The following is a 16103-nucleotide window of genomic DNA, read 5'->3' as shown; positions in this document are numbered from 1 at the left end:
TCTCTTGTGTTTTGTAACCCATTGCTGCTGGTTCCTCTTTTAAAATGTAACTGTCAACTACTGTAACTGTCTCTGGATATGGCTGTTAATGTGCCTCGAAGAGTTTTCTTGATGATAAAGTACAAGTATTGTGTAAGATAGACCCCTTAGATTTATACTGGGGTCTTACTGACAGTGTTTTTCACTCAATGTGTCAAGTCCTCTTAGTTGTTAAACCTGGGGCCTTTACTCACATGTTTCCTCTTCCTCCTGCTCCCAGAAGCTCGGATGAGGAGGACTGGTGTCCCCCGCTGCCAGCCAGGCCTTACCTAATGGACAGCTCCAGGGAGGAGTTACCCAGCCTGCCCTCCTTCAGAAGAGAGAAGCTGGCCCAGGGCACCAACTCCAGCCTACAGTCCACAGCCACGCTCCCCCCCTCCCCCCAGGAGGAGACACGCCCCCCTAACCCCAACGATAGCCCCCCGCTACAGCACTTTGACCTGCTGGGCCGCTACGGGCCCGGTTCCCAGATCTCCCATTCCAACCCCAACCTGTTCGCCAATAAGGACGCCTATGATGTCAGCGGGCCATACCACACCAGCCAATGGGGAGACACCTTCACGGGGGAGAGCTTTACTTCAGAGAGGAGTGGCAGAAGAGGTTAGTTGTACACACCTGTCCCCCTGTCTTTACACACCTGTCCCCCTGTCTTTACACACCTGTCCCCCTGTCTTTACACAACTGTCCCTCGGTCTTTACACACCTGTCCCCCTGTCATAGTTCTAATGCAGAGGATAATTATTTATATGTGTAGATAACCTCTTGAAAATGACCAGCCTGGTCACAGAACTGTATGTGCTTTAGCCACGTCCTTTGTTGCCATGCCATACATACAGTCCGTGTTTGGCATGACAACGAACAGGACAAGAGGAGTTGGCTAAAGCACAGACAGATCTGCTACTAGACTAATCCATAACTGCATAATTATTCTGAATTATTCAATGTTATCATGTTACGTGTAACAAAGTATTTGTACATGAAAATTGAATCAGATCTATTCTGAGATGGCTCTGTGTCTTTTATTCCCACTGAATGTCTTATTGATGATGACATCACTGTTCTTTTCTGTCAGGACAATCTCCTCCTTTCCCGGCTGAGTCCGCCCACGCTACGCAGGGACACAGAACCAGAAGCAAGAAGAAAGCCCTCAGGGAGGGCCAGCACCGACGAGAGCTGCATGACCAAGCAGGTAAGACATTGGAGAGTAGGCTACATTTATGTTATCTTCATATCATATCTTCTCTTTGGAGAAACTTTTATACAAGGCAACACACATAGCTTTTGTAATAACAAGTTACCCCAGCTTATTATTTGCAACAACTTAGAAATGGCTATAACTTTTTGGTGTTTTGCTAGCACATGCCCATAAGTAACAGGCCCACCTTGGGATTCAAGCAACATCCTTACATTACAGTACACTACATTTACATTTTGGTCATTTGGCAGACGGTCTTATCCAGTACATATGGTTAAAGTGGAAATGGCAGCGTTTTAACTACTTTGCAGATATGAAACAAACAGACAATCATAATATCAGTAAAAAAAGATCTAATTCCCAGTTTATGCTACAAAACCAACTTTATAAGAGGTTTTAAAAATAGGTTATCTTTGCCTCAACATTCCATGATGTTACACTAAGCTAAGGCATTGTTGGCAGAATAGATTGATGCAGTTCAATGCATTATTAATATAATTCACCAATACATTTCATGGTAGTCCAGAAAATATTGCTATCAGGTTGTAAATCACAGCTGGCCTGGTACATTGTTTGCTGCCTCCATTCGGGATGCACTGTTTCAGTTTCAATAGCTCAATATTTTGGAAAAAAATTGACAAATGTAACGAAGGCTGGGAATGACAATACAATCAAACTAGCAAGGGCAATGATCACAAGTCAGTCATAACGTGGCTAATAGGCTAGCGTGTCTATTTATGTAGCAAGCTAAAAACTCTGAGCCTAATGTTAGCTAGATCGCTAGCTGCTAGGAGGATGTCATGTCATGTCATTGGAGGAGTGGGTGAGTGACTGACTTTTCCCCCTCATATCGCTTTTTGGTGGCTTTACACAGCTAGAGATGCAGGTGTCATTTATTTTTTTATTTTTTTTTATTTCACCTTTATTTAACCAGGTAAGCCAGTTGAGAACAAGTTCTCATTAACAACTGCGACCTGGCCAAGATAAAGCAAAGCAGTGCAATAAAAACAACAACAACACAGAGTTACATATGAAATAAACAAAATGTACAGTCAATAACACAATAGAAAATATATATACAGTGTGTGCAAATGTAGTAAGTTATGGAGGTAAGGCAATAAATAGGCATAGTGCAAAATAATTACAATTTAGTATTAACACTGGAGTGATAGATGTGCAGAAGATGATGTGCAAATAGAGATACTGGGGTGCAAATGAGCAAAATAAATAACAATGTAAATAACAATATGGGGATACGGTAGTTGGGTGGGCTAATTACAGATGGGCTGTGCAGTGATCGGTAAGCTGCCCTGACAACTGATGCTTAAACTTAGTGAGGGAGATAAGTGTCTCCAGCTTCAGAGATTTTTGCAGTTCGTTCCAGTCATTTGCAGCAGAGAACTGGAAGGAATGGCGGCCAAAGGAGGTGTTGGCTTTGGGGATGACCAGTGAGATATACCTGCTGGAACGCATACTACGGGTGGGTGTTGCTATGGTGACCAGTGATCTAAGATAAGGCAGGGATTTGCCTAGAAGTGATTTATAGATGACCTGGAGCCAGTGGGTTTGGCGACGAATATGTAGTGAGGGCCAGCCAACGAGAGCGTACAGGTCACAATGGTGGGTAGTATATGGGGCTTTGGTGACAAAACGGATGGCACTGTGATAGACTACATCCAATTTGCTGAGTAGAGTGTTGGAAGCTATTTTGTAAATGACATCGCCGAAGTCAAGGATCGGTAGGATAGTCAGTTTTACGAGGGCATGTTTAGCAGCATGAGTGAAGGAGGCTTTGTTGCGAAATAGGAACCCGATTGGAGATTTAACTTTGGATTGGAGATGCTTAATGTGAGTCTGGAAGGAGAGTTTACGGTCTAACCAGACACCTAGGTATTTGTAGTTGTCCACATATTCTAAGTCAGACCCGCCGAGAGTAGTGATTCTAGTCAGGCGGGCGGGTGCAAGCAGCGTTCGATTGAAGAGCATGCATTTAGTTTTACTAGTGTTTAAAAGCAGTTAGAGGCTACTGAAGGAGTGTTGTATGGCATTGAAGCTCATTTGGAGGTTTGTTAACAGTGTCCAATGAAGGGCCAGATGTATACAAAATGGTGTCGTCTGCGTAGAGGTGGATCTGAGAGTCACCAGCAGCAAGAGCGACATCATTGATATACAGAGTCGGCCCGAGAATTGAACCCTTTGGCGCCCCCATAGACTGCCAGAGGTGCAGACAACAGGCCCTCCGATTTGACACATTGAACTCTATCTGAGAAGTAGTTGGTGAACCAGGCGAGGCAGTCACTTCTCCGCTGTGCAATCTGGTTTCCGAGCTGGCCATGGGTGCACCTCAGCCACACTCAAGGTCCTAAACGATATAATAACCGCGATCGATAATAGACAGTACTGTGCAGCCATCTTCATCGACCTGGCCAAGGCTTTTGACTCTGTCAATCACCGCATTCTTATTGGCAGACTAAATAGCCTCGGTTTCTCAAATGACTGCCTCGCCTAGTTCACCAACTACTTCTCAGATAGAGTTCAATGTGTCAAATCGGAGGGCCTGTTGTCCAGGTGGAAAGCATGGCCAGCCGTAGCAAAATGCTTATTGGAATTCTCGATTATCGTAGATTTATCGGTGGTTATAGTGTTTCCTAGCCTCAGTGCAGTGGGTAGCTGGGAGGAGGTGCTCTTATTCTCCATGGACTTTAGTGTCCCAAAACTTTTTGGAATTAGTGCTACAGGATGCAAATTTCTGTTTGAAAAAGCTAGCCTTTGCTTTCCTAACTGATTGTGTATATTGGTTCCTGACTTCCCTGAAAAGTTGCATATCGCAGGGGCTGTTCGATGCTAATGCAGTACGCCACCGGATGTTTTTGTGCTGGTCAAGGGCAGTCAAGTCTGGGGTGAACCAGGGGCTATATCTGTTCTTAGTTCTGAATTTTTTGAATGGGGCATGCTTATTTAAGATGGAGAGGAAAGCACTTTTGAAGAACATCCAGGCATCCTCTACTGACTGAATGAGGTCAATATCCATCCAGGATACCCGGGCCAGGTCAATTAGAAAGGCCTGCTCGCTGAAGTGTTTTAGGGAGCGTTTGACAGTGATGAGGGGTGGTCGTTTGACCGCGGATCCATTACGGACGCAGGCAGTGATCGCTGAGATCCTGGTTGAAGACGGCAGAGGTGTATTTAGAGGGTAAATTAGTCAGGATGATATCTATGAGGGTGCCCATGTTTACGGATTTAGGGTTGTACCTGGTAGGTTCCTTGATCATTTGTGTGAGATTGAGGGCATCTAGTTTAGATTGTAGGACGGCCGGGGTGTTAAGCATATCCCAGTTTAGGTCACCAAGCAGTACGAACTCTGAGGATAGATGGTGGGCAAGCAATTCACATATGGTGTCCAGGGCACAACTGGGGTCTGAGGGGGGTCTGTAGCAAGCGGCAACAGTGAGAGACCTATTTCTGGAAAGGTGGATTTTTAGAAGTAGAAGCTCAAACTGTTCTGGATAGTATGATAGAGCTACTGCAGGCTATCTCTACAGTAGATTGCAACTCCGCCCCCTTTGGCAGTTCTATCTAGACGGAAAATGTTGTAGTTCGGGATGGAAATTTCTGAATTTTTGGTGGCCTTCCTAAGCCAAGATTCAGACACTGCCAGAACATCAGGGTTGGCGGAGTGTGCTAACACAGTGAATAACTCAAACTTGGGGAGGAGGCTTCTGATGATAATAATAATATGCCATTTAGCAGACGCTTTTATCCAAAGCGACTTAGTCATGTGCGCATACATTTTTACGTATGGGTGGTCCCGAGGATCTAACCCACTACCCTGGCGTTACAAGCGCCATGCTCTACCAATTGAGCTACAGAGGACCACGCAGTCCTGATGTTAACATGCAAGAAACCAAGGCTTTTACAGTTACAGAAGTCAACAAATGATAGCGCTTGGGGGAAGGAGTGATACTGGGGGCTACAGGGCCTGGGTTAGCCTCTACATCACCAGAGGAACAGAGGAGGAATAGAATAAGGATATGGCTAAAGGCTTTAAGAACTGGTCTTCTAGTGCGTTGGGTACAGAGAATAAAAGGGGCAGATTTCCGGGCGTTGTAGAATAGATTCAGCGCATTATGTACAGACAAGGATATGGAAGGATATGAGTACAGTGGAGGTACACCTAAGCATTGGGTAACTATGAAAGAGAGAGCATCACTGGAGGTACCAATTGAGCCGGTCTCCGCGTGTATGGGGGGTGGGACAAAGGAGGTCTGAGGCTGGTTGAGCTGAACTTGGGGCTCTACAGTGAAATTGTATAATAAGAACTAACCCAAACAGCAATAGGCTAGGCATATTGACATGGGATAGAGGCATAACGCAATCACAGGTGTTGTTTGAGAGGGCTAAGACAACAACTGGTAATGGCAACGAAAGTTTGGGCTGAGGCTAAACAGATAAACAGGATGGGGTACCGTGTAAAGGAACAGTCCAGCAGGCATTAGCTATATAGCTAGTGATCATAAGGTCCAGTGAACAGCACTAAGTAAGTCCGGGAGCAGATCGTAGGCTGCTAAAGCACAGGCGAGCAGGAGGCACGGCTGTTGATTGCGCGTGCTAGCGGGCCGGGGCTAGCAGATGGATCTTCGTGGTCATCGCAACGGGAAGCCTGTTGAAACCACATCAGACGATTACGTCGGCAGACCAGTCGTGATGGATCGGCGGGGCTCCATGTCGACACTAGGAGGTCCCGTCCAGTTGACAGAGAGATAGATAGCCGGAAGATGGGCCTGGCTCAAGGCTAGCTCAAGGCTAACTGGTACGTCGGGAAGTGATGATTAGCCAACAACAGCAGCTAGCTAGTTGCGATGGTCTGGTGTTAAGGTCCAGTGATTCAGTGATTCCTGCAGAAAATCCGATATGCTCTGGGTCGATAGCATGCTGTGCAGACTGGCCGATAATTGTCCAGGCTAGAGCTGGCTGGTAGGTAGTGCAGGCCACGGACAGTGGTGAAGACCGCTAACGGTGGCTAATAGCAAGCAGCTAGTTAGCTGGCTAGTTTCAGCCGTAGGCTCTTGATAAAAATAAAGAAATAATAGAATCCGTTCCACATTGGGTGAGGCGGGTTGCAGGAAAGTATATTTAGTTAAAGGAGAGATGGAGAAATATATACGAATAAAAGACAAAAAACAGGCTATGTCAGTAAACGTAGGCAAAGAAAGTAATAGTTAGTCACGAACGCTCTAGATAACATGTAAACAGCCTAACCAGCTCTGCTAGGGCGGGTAAAATGGTCAGAGTGAGGTGTTCTGTCATTTGTGTCTGGAAGAAGCTTGCTAACAAGCTAGCCAACTTTAGCCAATTAGCTTTGGTGCTTGGTTGGGACAAGCATGCATTGTTGGCAGGCAAGCTGCAAAGGACGAGTAGGTTACAATTCTCCATCGTTTGTCAGTGCAATTTTGACGACCAACTATTTGAAAAAGTTAGAGGGTTTATCTAATGTTTTTTTGTTAGGATGTTGGCTCATCTTTCTCTGGCTAGCATTTGTTGTTGATCTTTTTGTTGTTGATGTGCATAACTGAAGGAGAGAGAGCCTACCTTTTTCATGGTTGTTTGATCAATAGGACTGTAAAGTTCCCAAATGTAAGAGGACTCCGAAGTGGTATTGACATATTTGCAGAAATCCATTCAGGTGTATTTTGTGGCTTTTGGCGAATGCGTTCTAATGATCTAAAGTCGCGCAGTTGCAACTGCCTGTAAACACACAGTCCAGTTCAAAGTGAATGATGGCAGGCCTGTGTGCAAAAAGCTCTGATTGGCTATGGTGTACCAGTCTGCGTAGACTCTGGTCCTGGACGAGACAGATATTTTTATTTGGTTTTATTTACTGCAGTGTCTATTAATTGTCCAAATGTATGGCCGCTTTCCCACTCTATATTGCTGTAGAATTTTCACAAATGCCTTAGAATACGTAATTCCCAAACATTATAAGAATTTATGAAAACGTGAAAATGACCATATCTACACTACTGGTCAAAAGTTTTAGAACACCTACTCATTCAAGGGATTTTCTTTATTTTGACTATTTTCTACATTGTAGAATAATAGGGAAGACCTCAAAACTATGAAATAACACACATGGAATCATGTAGTAACCAAAAAAGTGTTAAACAAATCAAAATATATTTTATATTTGAGATTCTTCAAATAGCCACCCTTTACCTTGATGTCAGCTTTGCACACTCTTGGCATTCTCTCAACCAGCTTCACCTGGAATGCTTTTCCAACAGGCTTGAAGGAGTTCCCACATGCTGAGCACTTGTTGGCTGCTTTTCCTTCACTCTGCGGTCCGACTCATCCCAAACCATCTCAATTTGGTTGAGGTCGGGGGATTGTGGAGGCCAGGTCATCTGATGCAGCATTCCATCACTCTCCTCCTTGGTAAAATAGCCCTTACACAGCCTGGAGGTGTGTTGGGTCATTGTCCTGCTGAAAAACAAATGATACTCCCACTAAGCCCAAACCAGATGGGATGGCGTATCGCTGCAGAATGCTGTGGTAGCCATGCTGGTTAAGTGTGCCTTGAATTCTAAATAAATCACAGACAGTGTCACCAGCAAAGCACCCTACACCATAACACCTCCTCCTCCATGCTTTACAGTGGGAAATACACATGCGGAGATCATCCGTTCACCCACACCGCGTCTCACAAAGACACGGCGGTTGGAACCAAAAATCTCAAATTTGGACTCCAGACCAAAGGACAGATTTCCACCTGTCTAATGTCCATGGCTCGTATTTCTTGGCCCAAGCAAGGCTCTTCTTCTTATTGGTGTCCTTTAGTAGTGGATTCTTTGCAGCAATTTGACCATGAAGCCCTGTTTCACACAGTCTACTCTGAACAGTTGATGTTGAGATGTGTCTGTTACTTGAACTCTGTGAAGCATTTATTTGGGCTGCAATTTCTGAGGCGAGTAACTCTAATGAACTTATCCTCTGCAGCAGAGGTAACTCTGGGTCTTCCATTCCTGTGGCGGTCCTCATGAGAGCCAGTTTCATCATAGCGCTTGATGGTTTTTGCGACTGCACTTGAAGAAACGTTCAAAGTTCTTGACATTTTCCAGATTGACTGACCTCTGTGTCTTAAAGTAATGATGGACTGTCTTTTCTCTTTGCTTATTTGAGCTGTTCTTGCCATAATATGGACTTGGTCTTTTACCAAATAGGGCTATCTTCTGTATACCCCCTGTACCTTGTCACAACACAACTGATTGGCTCAAACGCATTAAGAAGGAAAGAAATTCCACAAATTAACTTTTAAGAAGGCACACCTGTTCATTGAAATGCCTTCCATGTGACTACCTCATGAAGCTGGTTGAGAGAATGCCAAGAGTGTGCAAAGCTGTCATCAAGGCAAAGGGTGGCTATTTGAAGAATCTCAAATATAAAATATACACTACAGTTCAAAAGTTTGGGGTCACTTAGAAATGTCCTTGTTTTTGAAAGAAAAGCAAATTTTTTGTCCATTAAAATAACATCAAATTGATCAGAAATACAGTGTAGATATTGTTAATGTTGTAAATGGCTATTGTAGCTGGAAACGGCATATTTTTTATGGAATATCTACATAGGTGTACAGAGGCCCATTATCAGCAACCATCAGTCCTGTGTTCCAATGGCACGTTGTGTTTGCTAATCCAAGTTTATCATTTTAAAAGGCTAATTGAGCATTAGAAAACCCTTTTGCAATTATGTTAGCACAGCTGAAAACTGTTTTGCTGATTAAAGAAGCAATAAAACTGGCCTTCTTGAGACCTAGTTGAGTATCTGGAGCATCAGCAATTGTGGGTTCGATTACAGGCTCAAAATGGCCAGAAACAAATAACTTTCTTCTGAAACTCGTCAGTCTATTCTTGTTCTGAGAAATGAAGGCTATTTCATGCGAGAAATTGCCAAGAAACTGAAGATCTCGTACAACGCTGTGTACTACTCCCTTCACAGAACAGCGCAAACTGTCTCTAACCAGAATAGAAAGAGGAGTGGGAGGCCCCGGTGCACAACTGAGCAAGAGGACAAATACATTAGTGTCTAGTTTGAGAAACCGACGCCTCACAGGTCCTCAACTGGCAGCTTCATTAAATAGTACCCGCAAAACACCAGTCTTAACGTCAACCGTGAAGAGATGACTCCGGTATGCTGACCTTCTAGGCAGAGTTGCAAAGAAAAAAGCCATATCTCAGACTGGCCAATAAAAAGAAAATATTAAGATGGGCAAAAGAACACAGACACTGGACAGAGGAAGATTGGAAAAAAAGTGTTCAGACTAATCTAAGTTTTGAGGTGTTCGGATCACAAAGAATAACATTTGTGAGACGCAGACCAAATGAAAAGATGCTGGAGGAGTGCTTGATGCCATCTGTCAAGCATGGTGGAGGCAATGTGATGGTCTGGGGGTGCTTTGGTGGTGGTAAAGTGGAAGATTTGTACAGGGTAAAAGGGATCTTGAAGAAGGAAGGCTATCACTCCATTTTGCAACGCCATGCCATACCCTGTGGATGGCGCTTGATTGGAGCCAATTTCCTCCTACAACAGGACAATGACCCAAAGCACAGCTCCAAACTAAGCAATAACTATTTAGGGAAGAAGCAGTCAGCTGGTATTCTGTCTATAATGGAGTGGCCAGCATGGTCACCGAATCTCAACCCTATTGAGCTGTTGTGGGAGCAGCTTGACCGTATGGTAAGTAAGAAGTGCCCATCAAGCCAATCCAACTTGTGGGAGGTGCTTCAGGAAGCATGGGGTGAAATCTCTTCAGATTACCTCAACAAATTGATAACTAGAATGCCAAAAGTCTGCAAGGCTGTAATTGCTGCAAATTGAGGATTATTTGACGAAAGCAAAGTTTGAAGGACACAATTATTATTTCAATTAAAAATCATTATTTCTAACCTTGTCAATGACTACATTTCCTATTCATTTTGCTCTATTTCCTATTCAAACTCATTTCATGTATGTTTTCATGGAAAACAAGGACATTTCTAAGTGACCCCAAACTTTTGAACGGTAGTGTATGTTGATTTGTTTAATACTTTTTTGGTTACTACATGATTCCATATTTGTTATTTCATAGTTTTGATGTCTTCACTATTATTCTACAATGTAGAAAATAGTAAAAAATAAAGAAAACCATTGAATGAGTAGGTGTTCTAAAACGTTTGACCGGTAGTGTTGGTGCTCGCTTGTCAGAAAATGTAAAAAAATTAAATGAAAGTGTGATATTCTTCCTGGGGGTGTATATGAATAGATTTTAATAAGATTTCATGTTGCTAAAATGCTGTCAGTTCCACTTTTTTTTTTTTTTTTTTTTTTTTTTTTCATTTTAGCAGACGCTCTTATCCAGAGCGACTTAGTTAGTGCATACATTTTTTTTGTATTTTTCATACTGGCCCCCCGTGGGAATTGAAACCACAACCCTGGCGTTGCAAACGCCATGCCCTACCAACTGAGCTACATCCCTGCCGGCCATTCCCTCCCCTACCCTGGACGACGCAGGGCCAATTATGCGCCGCCCCATGGGTCTCCCGGTCGCGGCCGGCTACGACAGAGCCTGGATTCGAACCAGGATCTCTAGTGGCACAGCTAGCACTGCGATGCAGTGCCTTAGACCACTGCGCCACTCGGGAGACTACTTCAAAGTCCTGTAGTGTACATTTAAATGTGAACAGATAGACAGCAGTGCTTTAAAGAGGCAACCCGTGTGGTCGTGTGAAGGCAGTGTTTTTTTTAATCATGAGCCGTCAATCAGTCTGTGCAGACCTGCCCCCTCCGCTGACCCCACCCCCTGCAGCAGATGACCCCATGCAGCTCCTGTCTGATGTGCTGGGCTGCAGCCGGACACCGTCGGCGGACAACTCACCGGCTCTACAGAGGAGAGGAGACTACTCCTCACCCCAGAAGAGAGGGCCTGCCATGAGGGGCTCACAAGGTATGCATCAAACCATCTAATGAATGCAAATACACGTACAGTAATATAAAAGCAGCAAGCACAGACACATGTTGTGATTGAGGTCTAGTAATGCTCTGTCTACATTCATACGCATACAAATCCTCCGTGGACTTAAAATAACGCATCGGTTTAAGCACACATCTAGCAGCAATCCCCTCTACCCAGTTGGCCAGAGATGGTGGGGGGGTCTAGTCTGGTCCAGCACTTATAATCTGACCCATATAATTCCAGCTGCACTTTTGAGTGATTGCAGTATTGCATATTGTCATCTGCAGGTGAGGGGGTAATCCCGTACTGCCCGTCCAGCTTTCTGCCCCGGGGCCAGATGTCAGGCTACGGTTCACTTAGTGGAGGGGCCTCCTCGCAGGCTTCAACTGTACAGAGAGGGCCTGGAGTTGCCCGGAGGAGGGACGTGGTGAGTCCAGTGTGAAGGACAGCAGGACTACCTGGTCTGGCTCAGTAGAGACATGTTAGTCCTATAGTTGTTATCAGTGTTGGTTGTTGTCCTTCTAAAGTATAGTAATGTAGTGGGTAAATGTAAGGCAATGATTTGGTGATAATCCAAGACAATTTAGGATCTTAATCAGTGTTGATTGGTGTGGCACAGAGAGCCAAGAGACCCACTGGCCCAAGACATACAGTGGGGAGAACAAGTATTTGATACACTTCCGATTTTGCAGGTTTTCCGACTTACAAAGCATGTAAAGGTCTGTAATTTTTATCATAGATACACTTCAACTGTGAGAGACGGAATCTAAAACAAAAATCCAGAAAATCACATTGTATGATTTCTAAGTAATTAATTTGCATTTTATTGCATGACATAAGTATTTGATCACCTACCAACCAGTAAGAATTCCGGCTCTCACAGACCTGTTAGTTTTTCTTTAAGAAGCCCTCCTGTTCTCCACTCATTACCTGTATTAACTGCACCTGTTTGAACTCGTTACCTGTATAAAAGACACCCGTCCACACACTCAATCAAACAGACTCCACCCTCTCCACAATGGCCAAGACCAGAGAGCTGTGTAAGGACATCAGGGATAAAATTGTAGACCTGCACAAGGCTGGGATGGGCTACAGGACAATAGGCAAGCAGCTTGGTGAGAAGGCAACAACTGTTGGCGCAATTATTAGAAAATGGAAGAAGTTCAAGATGACGGTCAATCAACCTCGGTCTGGGGCTCCATGCAAGATCTCACCTCGTGGGGCATCAATGATCATGAGGAAGGTGAGGGATCAGCCCAGAACTACACGGCAGGACCTGGTCAATGACCTGAAGAGAGCTGGGACCACAGTCTCAAAGAAAACCATTAGTAACACACTACGCCGTCATGGATTAAAATCCTGCAGCACACGCAAGGTCCCCCTGCTCAAGCCAGCGCATGTCCAGGCCCGTCTGAAGTTTGCCAATGACCATCTGGATGATCCAGAGGAGGAATGGGAGAAGGTCATGTGGTCTGATGAGACAAAAATAGAGCTTTTTGGTCTAAACTCCACTCGCCGTGTTTGGAGGAAGAAAAAGGATGAGTACAACCCCAAGAACACCATCCCAACCGTGAAGCATGGCGGTGGAAACATCATTCTTTGGGGATGCTTTTCTGCAAAGGGGACAGGACACTGTACCGTATTGAGGGGAGGATGGATGTGGCCATGTATCGCGAGATCTTGGCCAACAACCTCCTTCCCTCAGTAAGAGCATTGAAGATGGGTCGTGGCTGGGTCTTCCAGCATGACAACGACCCGAAACACACAGCCAGGGCAACTAAGGAGTGGCTCCGTAAGAAGAATCTCAAGGTCCTGGAGTGGCCTAGCCAGTCTCCAGACCTGAACCCAATAGAACATATTTGGAGGGAGCTGAAAGTCCGTATTGCCCAGCGACAGCCCCGAAACCTGAAGGATCTGGAGAAGGTCTGTATGGAGGAGTGGGCCAAAATCCCTGCTGCAGTGTGTGCAAACCTGGTCAAGACCTACAGGAAACGTATGATCTCTGTAATTGCAAACACAGGTTTCTGTACCAAATATTAAGTTCTGCTTTTCTGATGTATCAAATACTTATGTCATGCAATGAAATGCAAATTCATTAGTTAAAAATCATACAATGTGATTTTCTGGATTATTTTTTTTCTGGATTTTTTTTATTATTTTTATTACAGACCTCTACATGCTTTGTAAGTAGGAAAACCTGCAAAATCGGCAGTGTATCAAATACTTGTTCTCCCCACTGTACCTGGCTCTCCGCTGCTTTAATCTCTCTACTAATCTGGTCCAGTTTATCCAACATGTTGTTAATATTAATGCTAAATCAAGACTGCAGTGTTTTCATCTATAGTATGTTGCATAGGATAGTTTATGGACAAATATGGGAGGTCAGTAGATTTATAAGAGCTCAACCATAAATGGAATACTCACATTTGTGTGGCTAAACCTTGGCTAAATTACAGTGTCAGGATTAGTTTTTGGCACCAGCCCCATCGCTGATTGTGTTGTATGTTTGTTTACTTTCAGAACCTCATATAACTGGAAGCAGATTATGTGACGTGAAGTTCTCCGCCATGTTTTTTTTTTAAAGGTTGTTTTGCTGCTTCCATCTTTGCTGAACTCCAGCCTGTTGCCATGGTATCAAAGAAGAGCTGAAGACAAAAGTGAAAGCATGTAGGTTTGCCACCTGCCTTTTCAATATTGGTTCATATTTGTATTTGTGTTTTTTATCATTTTATTATTTATTTATCATTTGTATGTGATTTGATGTCCTGCCTCCATATGTGTATATACATCTTTGCAACTTTTTTAAACAGGACCTGGGATAAAGATAATATTGTATTTTGAGAAAAAGGGAAAAAGTCTTAAAATGACTGTAGATATTATACAACAGATGTTTGAATGTACTTTATGTTTATTGTTTACCCTGAAATCATGATGATGTTTGTGTGATGAAAGGATATGAGGCAGAAACTCTGTTAACAAGACCATCTGAGAGTTGGGCATCTGTGAGTGTGTTTACAGTTTCTCTGTCTCTCGCTGTCATTGTGGAGTCAACCTGCTGCTTCTTTTAAACAGACATATCGATCTTATCAACACCAGATGAAATAGCCTTGTCATTTTAGGTTGTGATGCTGAAAATGTGTGAACCTATACCCTTGTTGAACACCAATTGTTATGTTCTGTCATCAGTTGAATGATTTGTTAAAAAATACCAATAAAACATTTGTTACTCTAAAGACATGTTTCCCAAGACTGTTTCCTGGAATCGATCTAGTGTAGGTAATCCTATTGTAAATACCTGCTATATTGATTCACATTTATGAGAAAAATGCCCTTTTTCCTGGGTTGTTTGTATTGTGCCGCTGCGCACTGACTTTTATGTAATGGTTTTCCCTCCATGGCTGTGGATGTCCCTCCAGCTACCTCTCCCTGTCCTAGTCAATCAACTGCCTGGGCACAGCCTGGACCACCGCGGCCCCCCTCCGCTGGGCCGTGCTCTCTGGATCAGAGCTCTGTCCCTTTGGCTGTTGTGGCCTGCACGCAGCTGGCGTCTCAGCACCCCTCTTCTCAGGTGAGTTCTGTGGCTCTGGCCTCTCAATCAGCTTCCAGACACGGCAGAGGCCGGATCATTCCGGCTATTGTGATAGGGAGTTCGATGGTAAGGCATATATCTGTACCTGGGGCAAAGACTTTGTTTTCCTGCTGCAACAGTTCAGGATATCACCAGGTTGCTTCCCGAGGCTGTGCGTCGGTCACCGGGGGCTGATACTGTCAGGGTTCATGTGGGGTCGAATTACATTATGAAGGGCAGCTCAGAACAGCTGAAGATGGATTTGAAAAAACTGATTGGGTCACTACTTGACACCAACAAACGCCCCATAATATCTGGCCCTCTGCCCTCCCTAAATCGTGGCATTGAACGATTCAGCAGACTTTTAGCCCTCCATAACTTGCTACGAGACTATTGCAGCTCTGTGGGTGTAACATTTGTTGACAATTTTGATACCTTCTGGAAACAAAGTTCGTATTATATGGAGGGTTCCTGGATCCTTTCACAGCATTATAAGGCTGCGTTGAGACAATTACTTATCAATGACCCAAGCCCAGCTCATTTAATCCCTGCCATTGTGTCGCTGAGTTGTCATAATGTCTCAGCAAATGTACATTATCCCAGGGGCGTTGGAAGACACAATGTAAGTAACCTAATTGATGTTCCTCTTACTGCCCTGAATGCCTCTGCTGATCCTACAGCTATTGTATGCAGTAATCAAATGCCTATGAACCAGAGTTATACTGTTAGCACTGAGGTGGTGTGCCCTAGCAGGAAGTCCACTGTGTGCAGCTCACCCTGCACTAACATACATAACTCAAGCTTGTCTATCTCTGCTAAGCTTCCCAGTAAAGCAAGAAAAACAAGTAAGCATCCCAGAAGGAAAGTGCTCAAAATAGCCCACGTTAACATATGTAGCTTAAGAAACATGGTTCATGAAATAAATCATTTGCTAGTAACAGATGACATTCATATTCTGACAATCTCTGAAACTCACTTAGATAATACCTTTGATGATACAGTGGTAGCAATACATGGTTATAAGATTTACAGAAAATACAGAAATGCCAAAGGTGGAGGTGTAGCTGTTTATATTCAGAACCACATTCCTGTAAAGCTTAGAGAGGATCTAATGTTAAATACTGTCGAAGTAATATGGCTACATGTTCATCTGCCTCACCTAAAGCCCATTCTGGTGGGACGCTGCTATAGACCACCAAGTGCTAACAGTCAGTATCTGGATAACGTGTGAAATGCTTGATAATGTAAACTCAGCAAAAAAAGAAACGTCCTCTCACTGTCAACTGCGTTTATTTTCAGTAAACTTAACGTGTAAA

General features: G+C 44.0%; 1 protein-coding gene across 4 annotated transcripts in view; it reads left to right on the top strand.

The window, feature by feature from the left end:
• The window catches only part of LOC121559361 (roundabout homolog 2), a 67490-nt gene extending 53038 nt beyond the window's left edge, over positions 1-14452 (top strand). For 2 of the 4 annotated variants that reach the window (XM_041872607.2, XM_041872600.2), the window contains exons 22-26: positions 260-639; positions 1112-1228; positions 11031-11210; positions 11507-11646; positions 13804-14452. In XM_041872607.2, coding sequence (XP_041728541.2) covers positions 260-639; positions 1112-1228; positions 11031-11210; positions 11507-11646; positions 13804-13890 — 904 coding nt within the window. In that variant the 3' untranslated portion in view covers positions 13891-14452. Of the gene's footprint in view, positions 1-259; positions 640-1111; positions 1229-11030; positions 11211-11506; positions 11647-13739 lie in introns of all 4 variants that reach the window. The other 2 variants (XM_045212036.1, XM_045212040.1) reach the window with 2 other exon arrangements.
• The last annotated feature ends 1651 nt before the right edge of the window (positions 14453-16103 follow it).

The sequence above is a fragment of the Coregonus clupeaformis genome, chromosome 5 (assembly GCF_020615455.1).
Source record: "Coregonus clupeaformis isolate EN_2021a chromosome 5, ASM2061545v1, whole genome shotgun sequence".
Taxonomy (NCBI): domain Eukaryota; kingdom Metazoa; phylum Chordata; class Actinopteri; order Salmoniformes; family Salmonidae; genus Coregonus; species Coregonus clupeaformis.
Note: the sequence above shows the minus strand (reverse complement) of the source record. Positions and strands in the feature narration are given on the sequence as shown.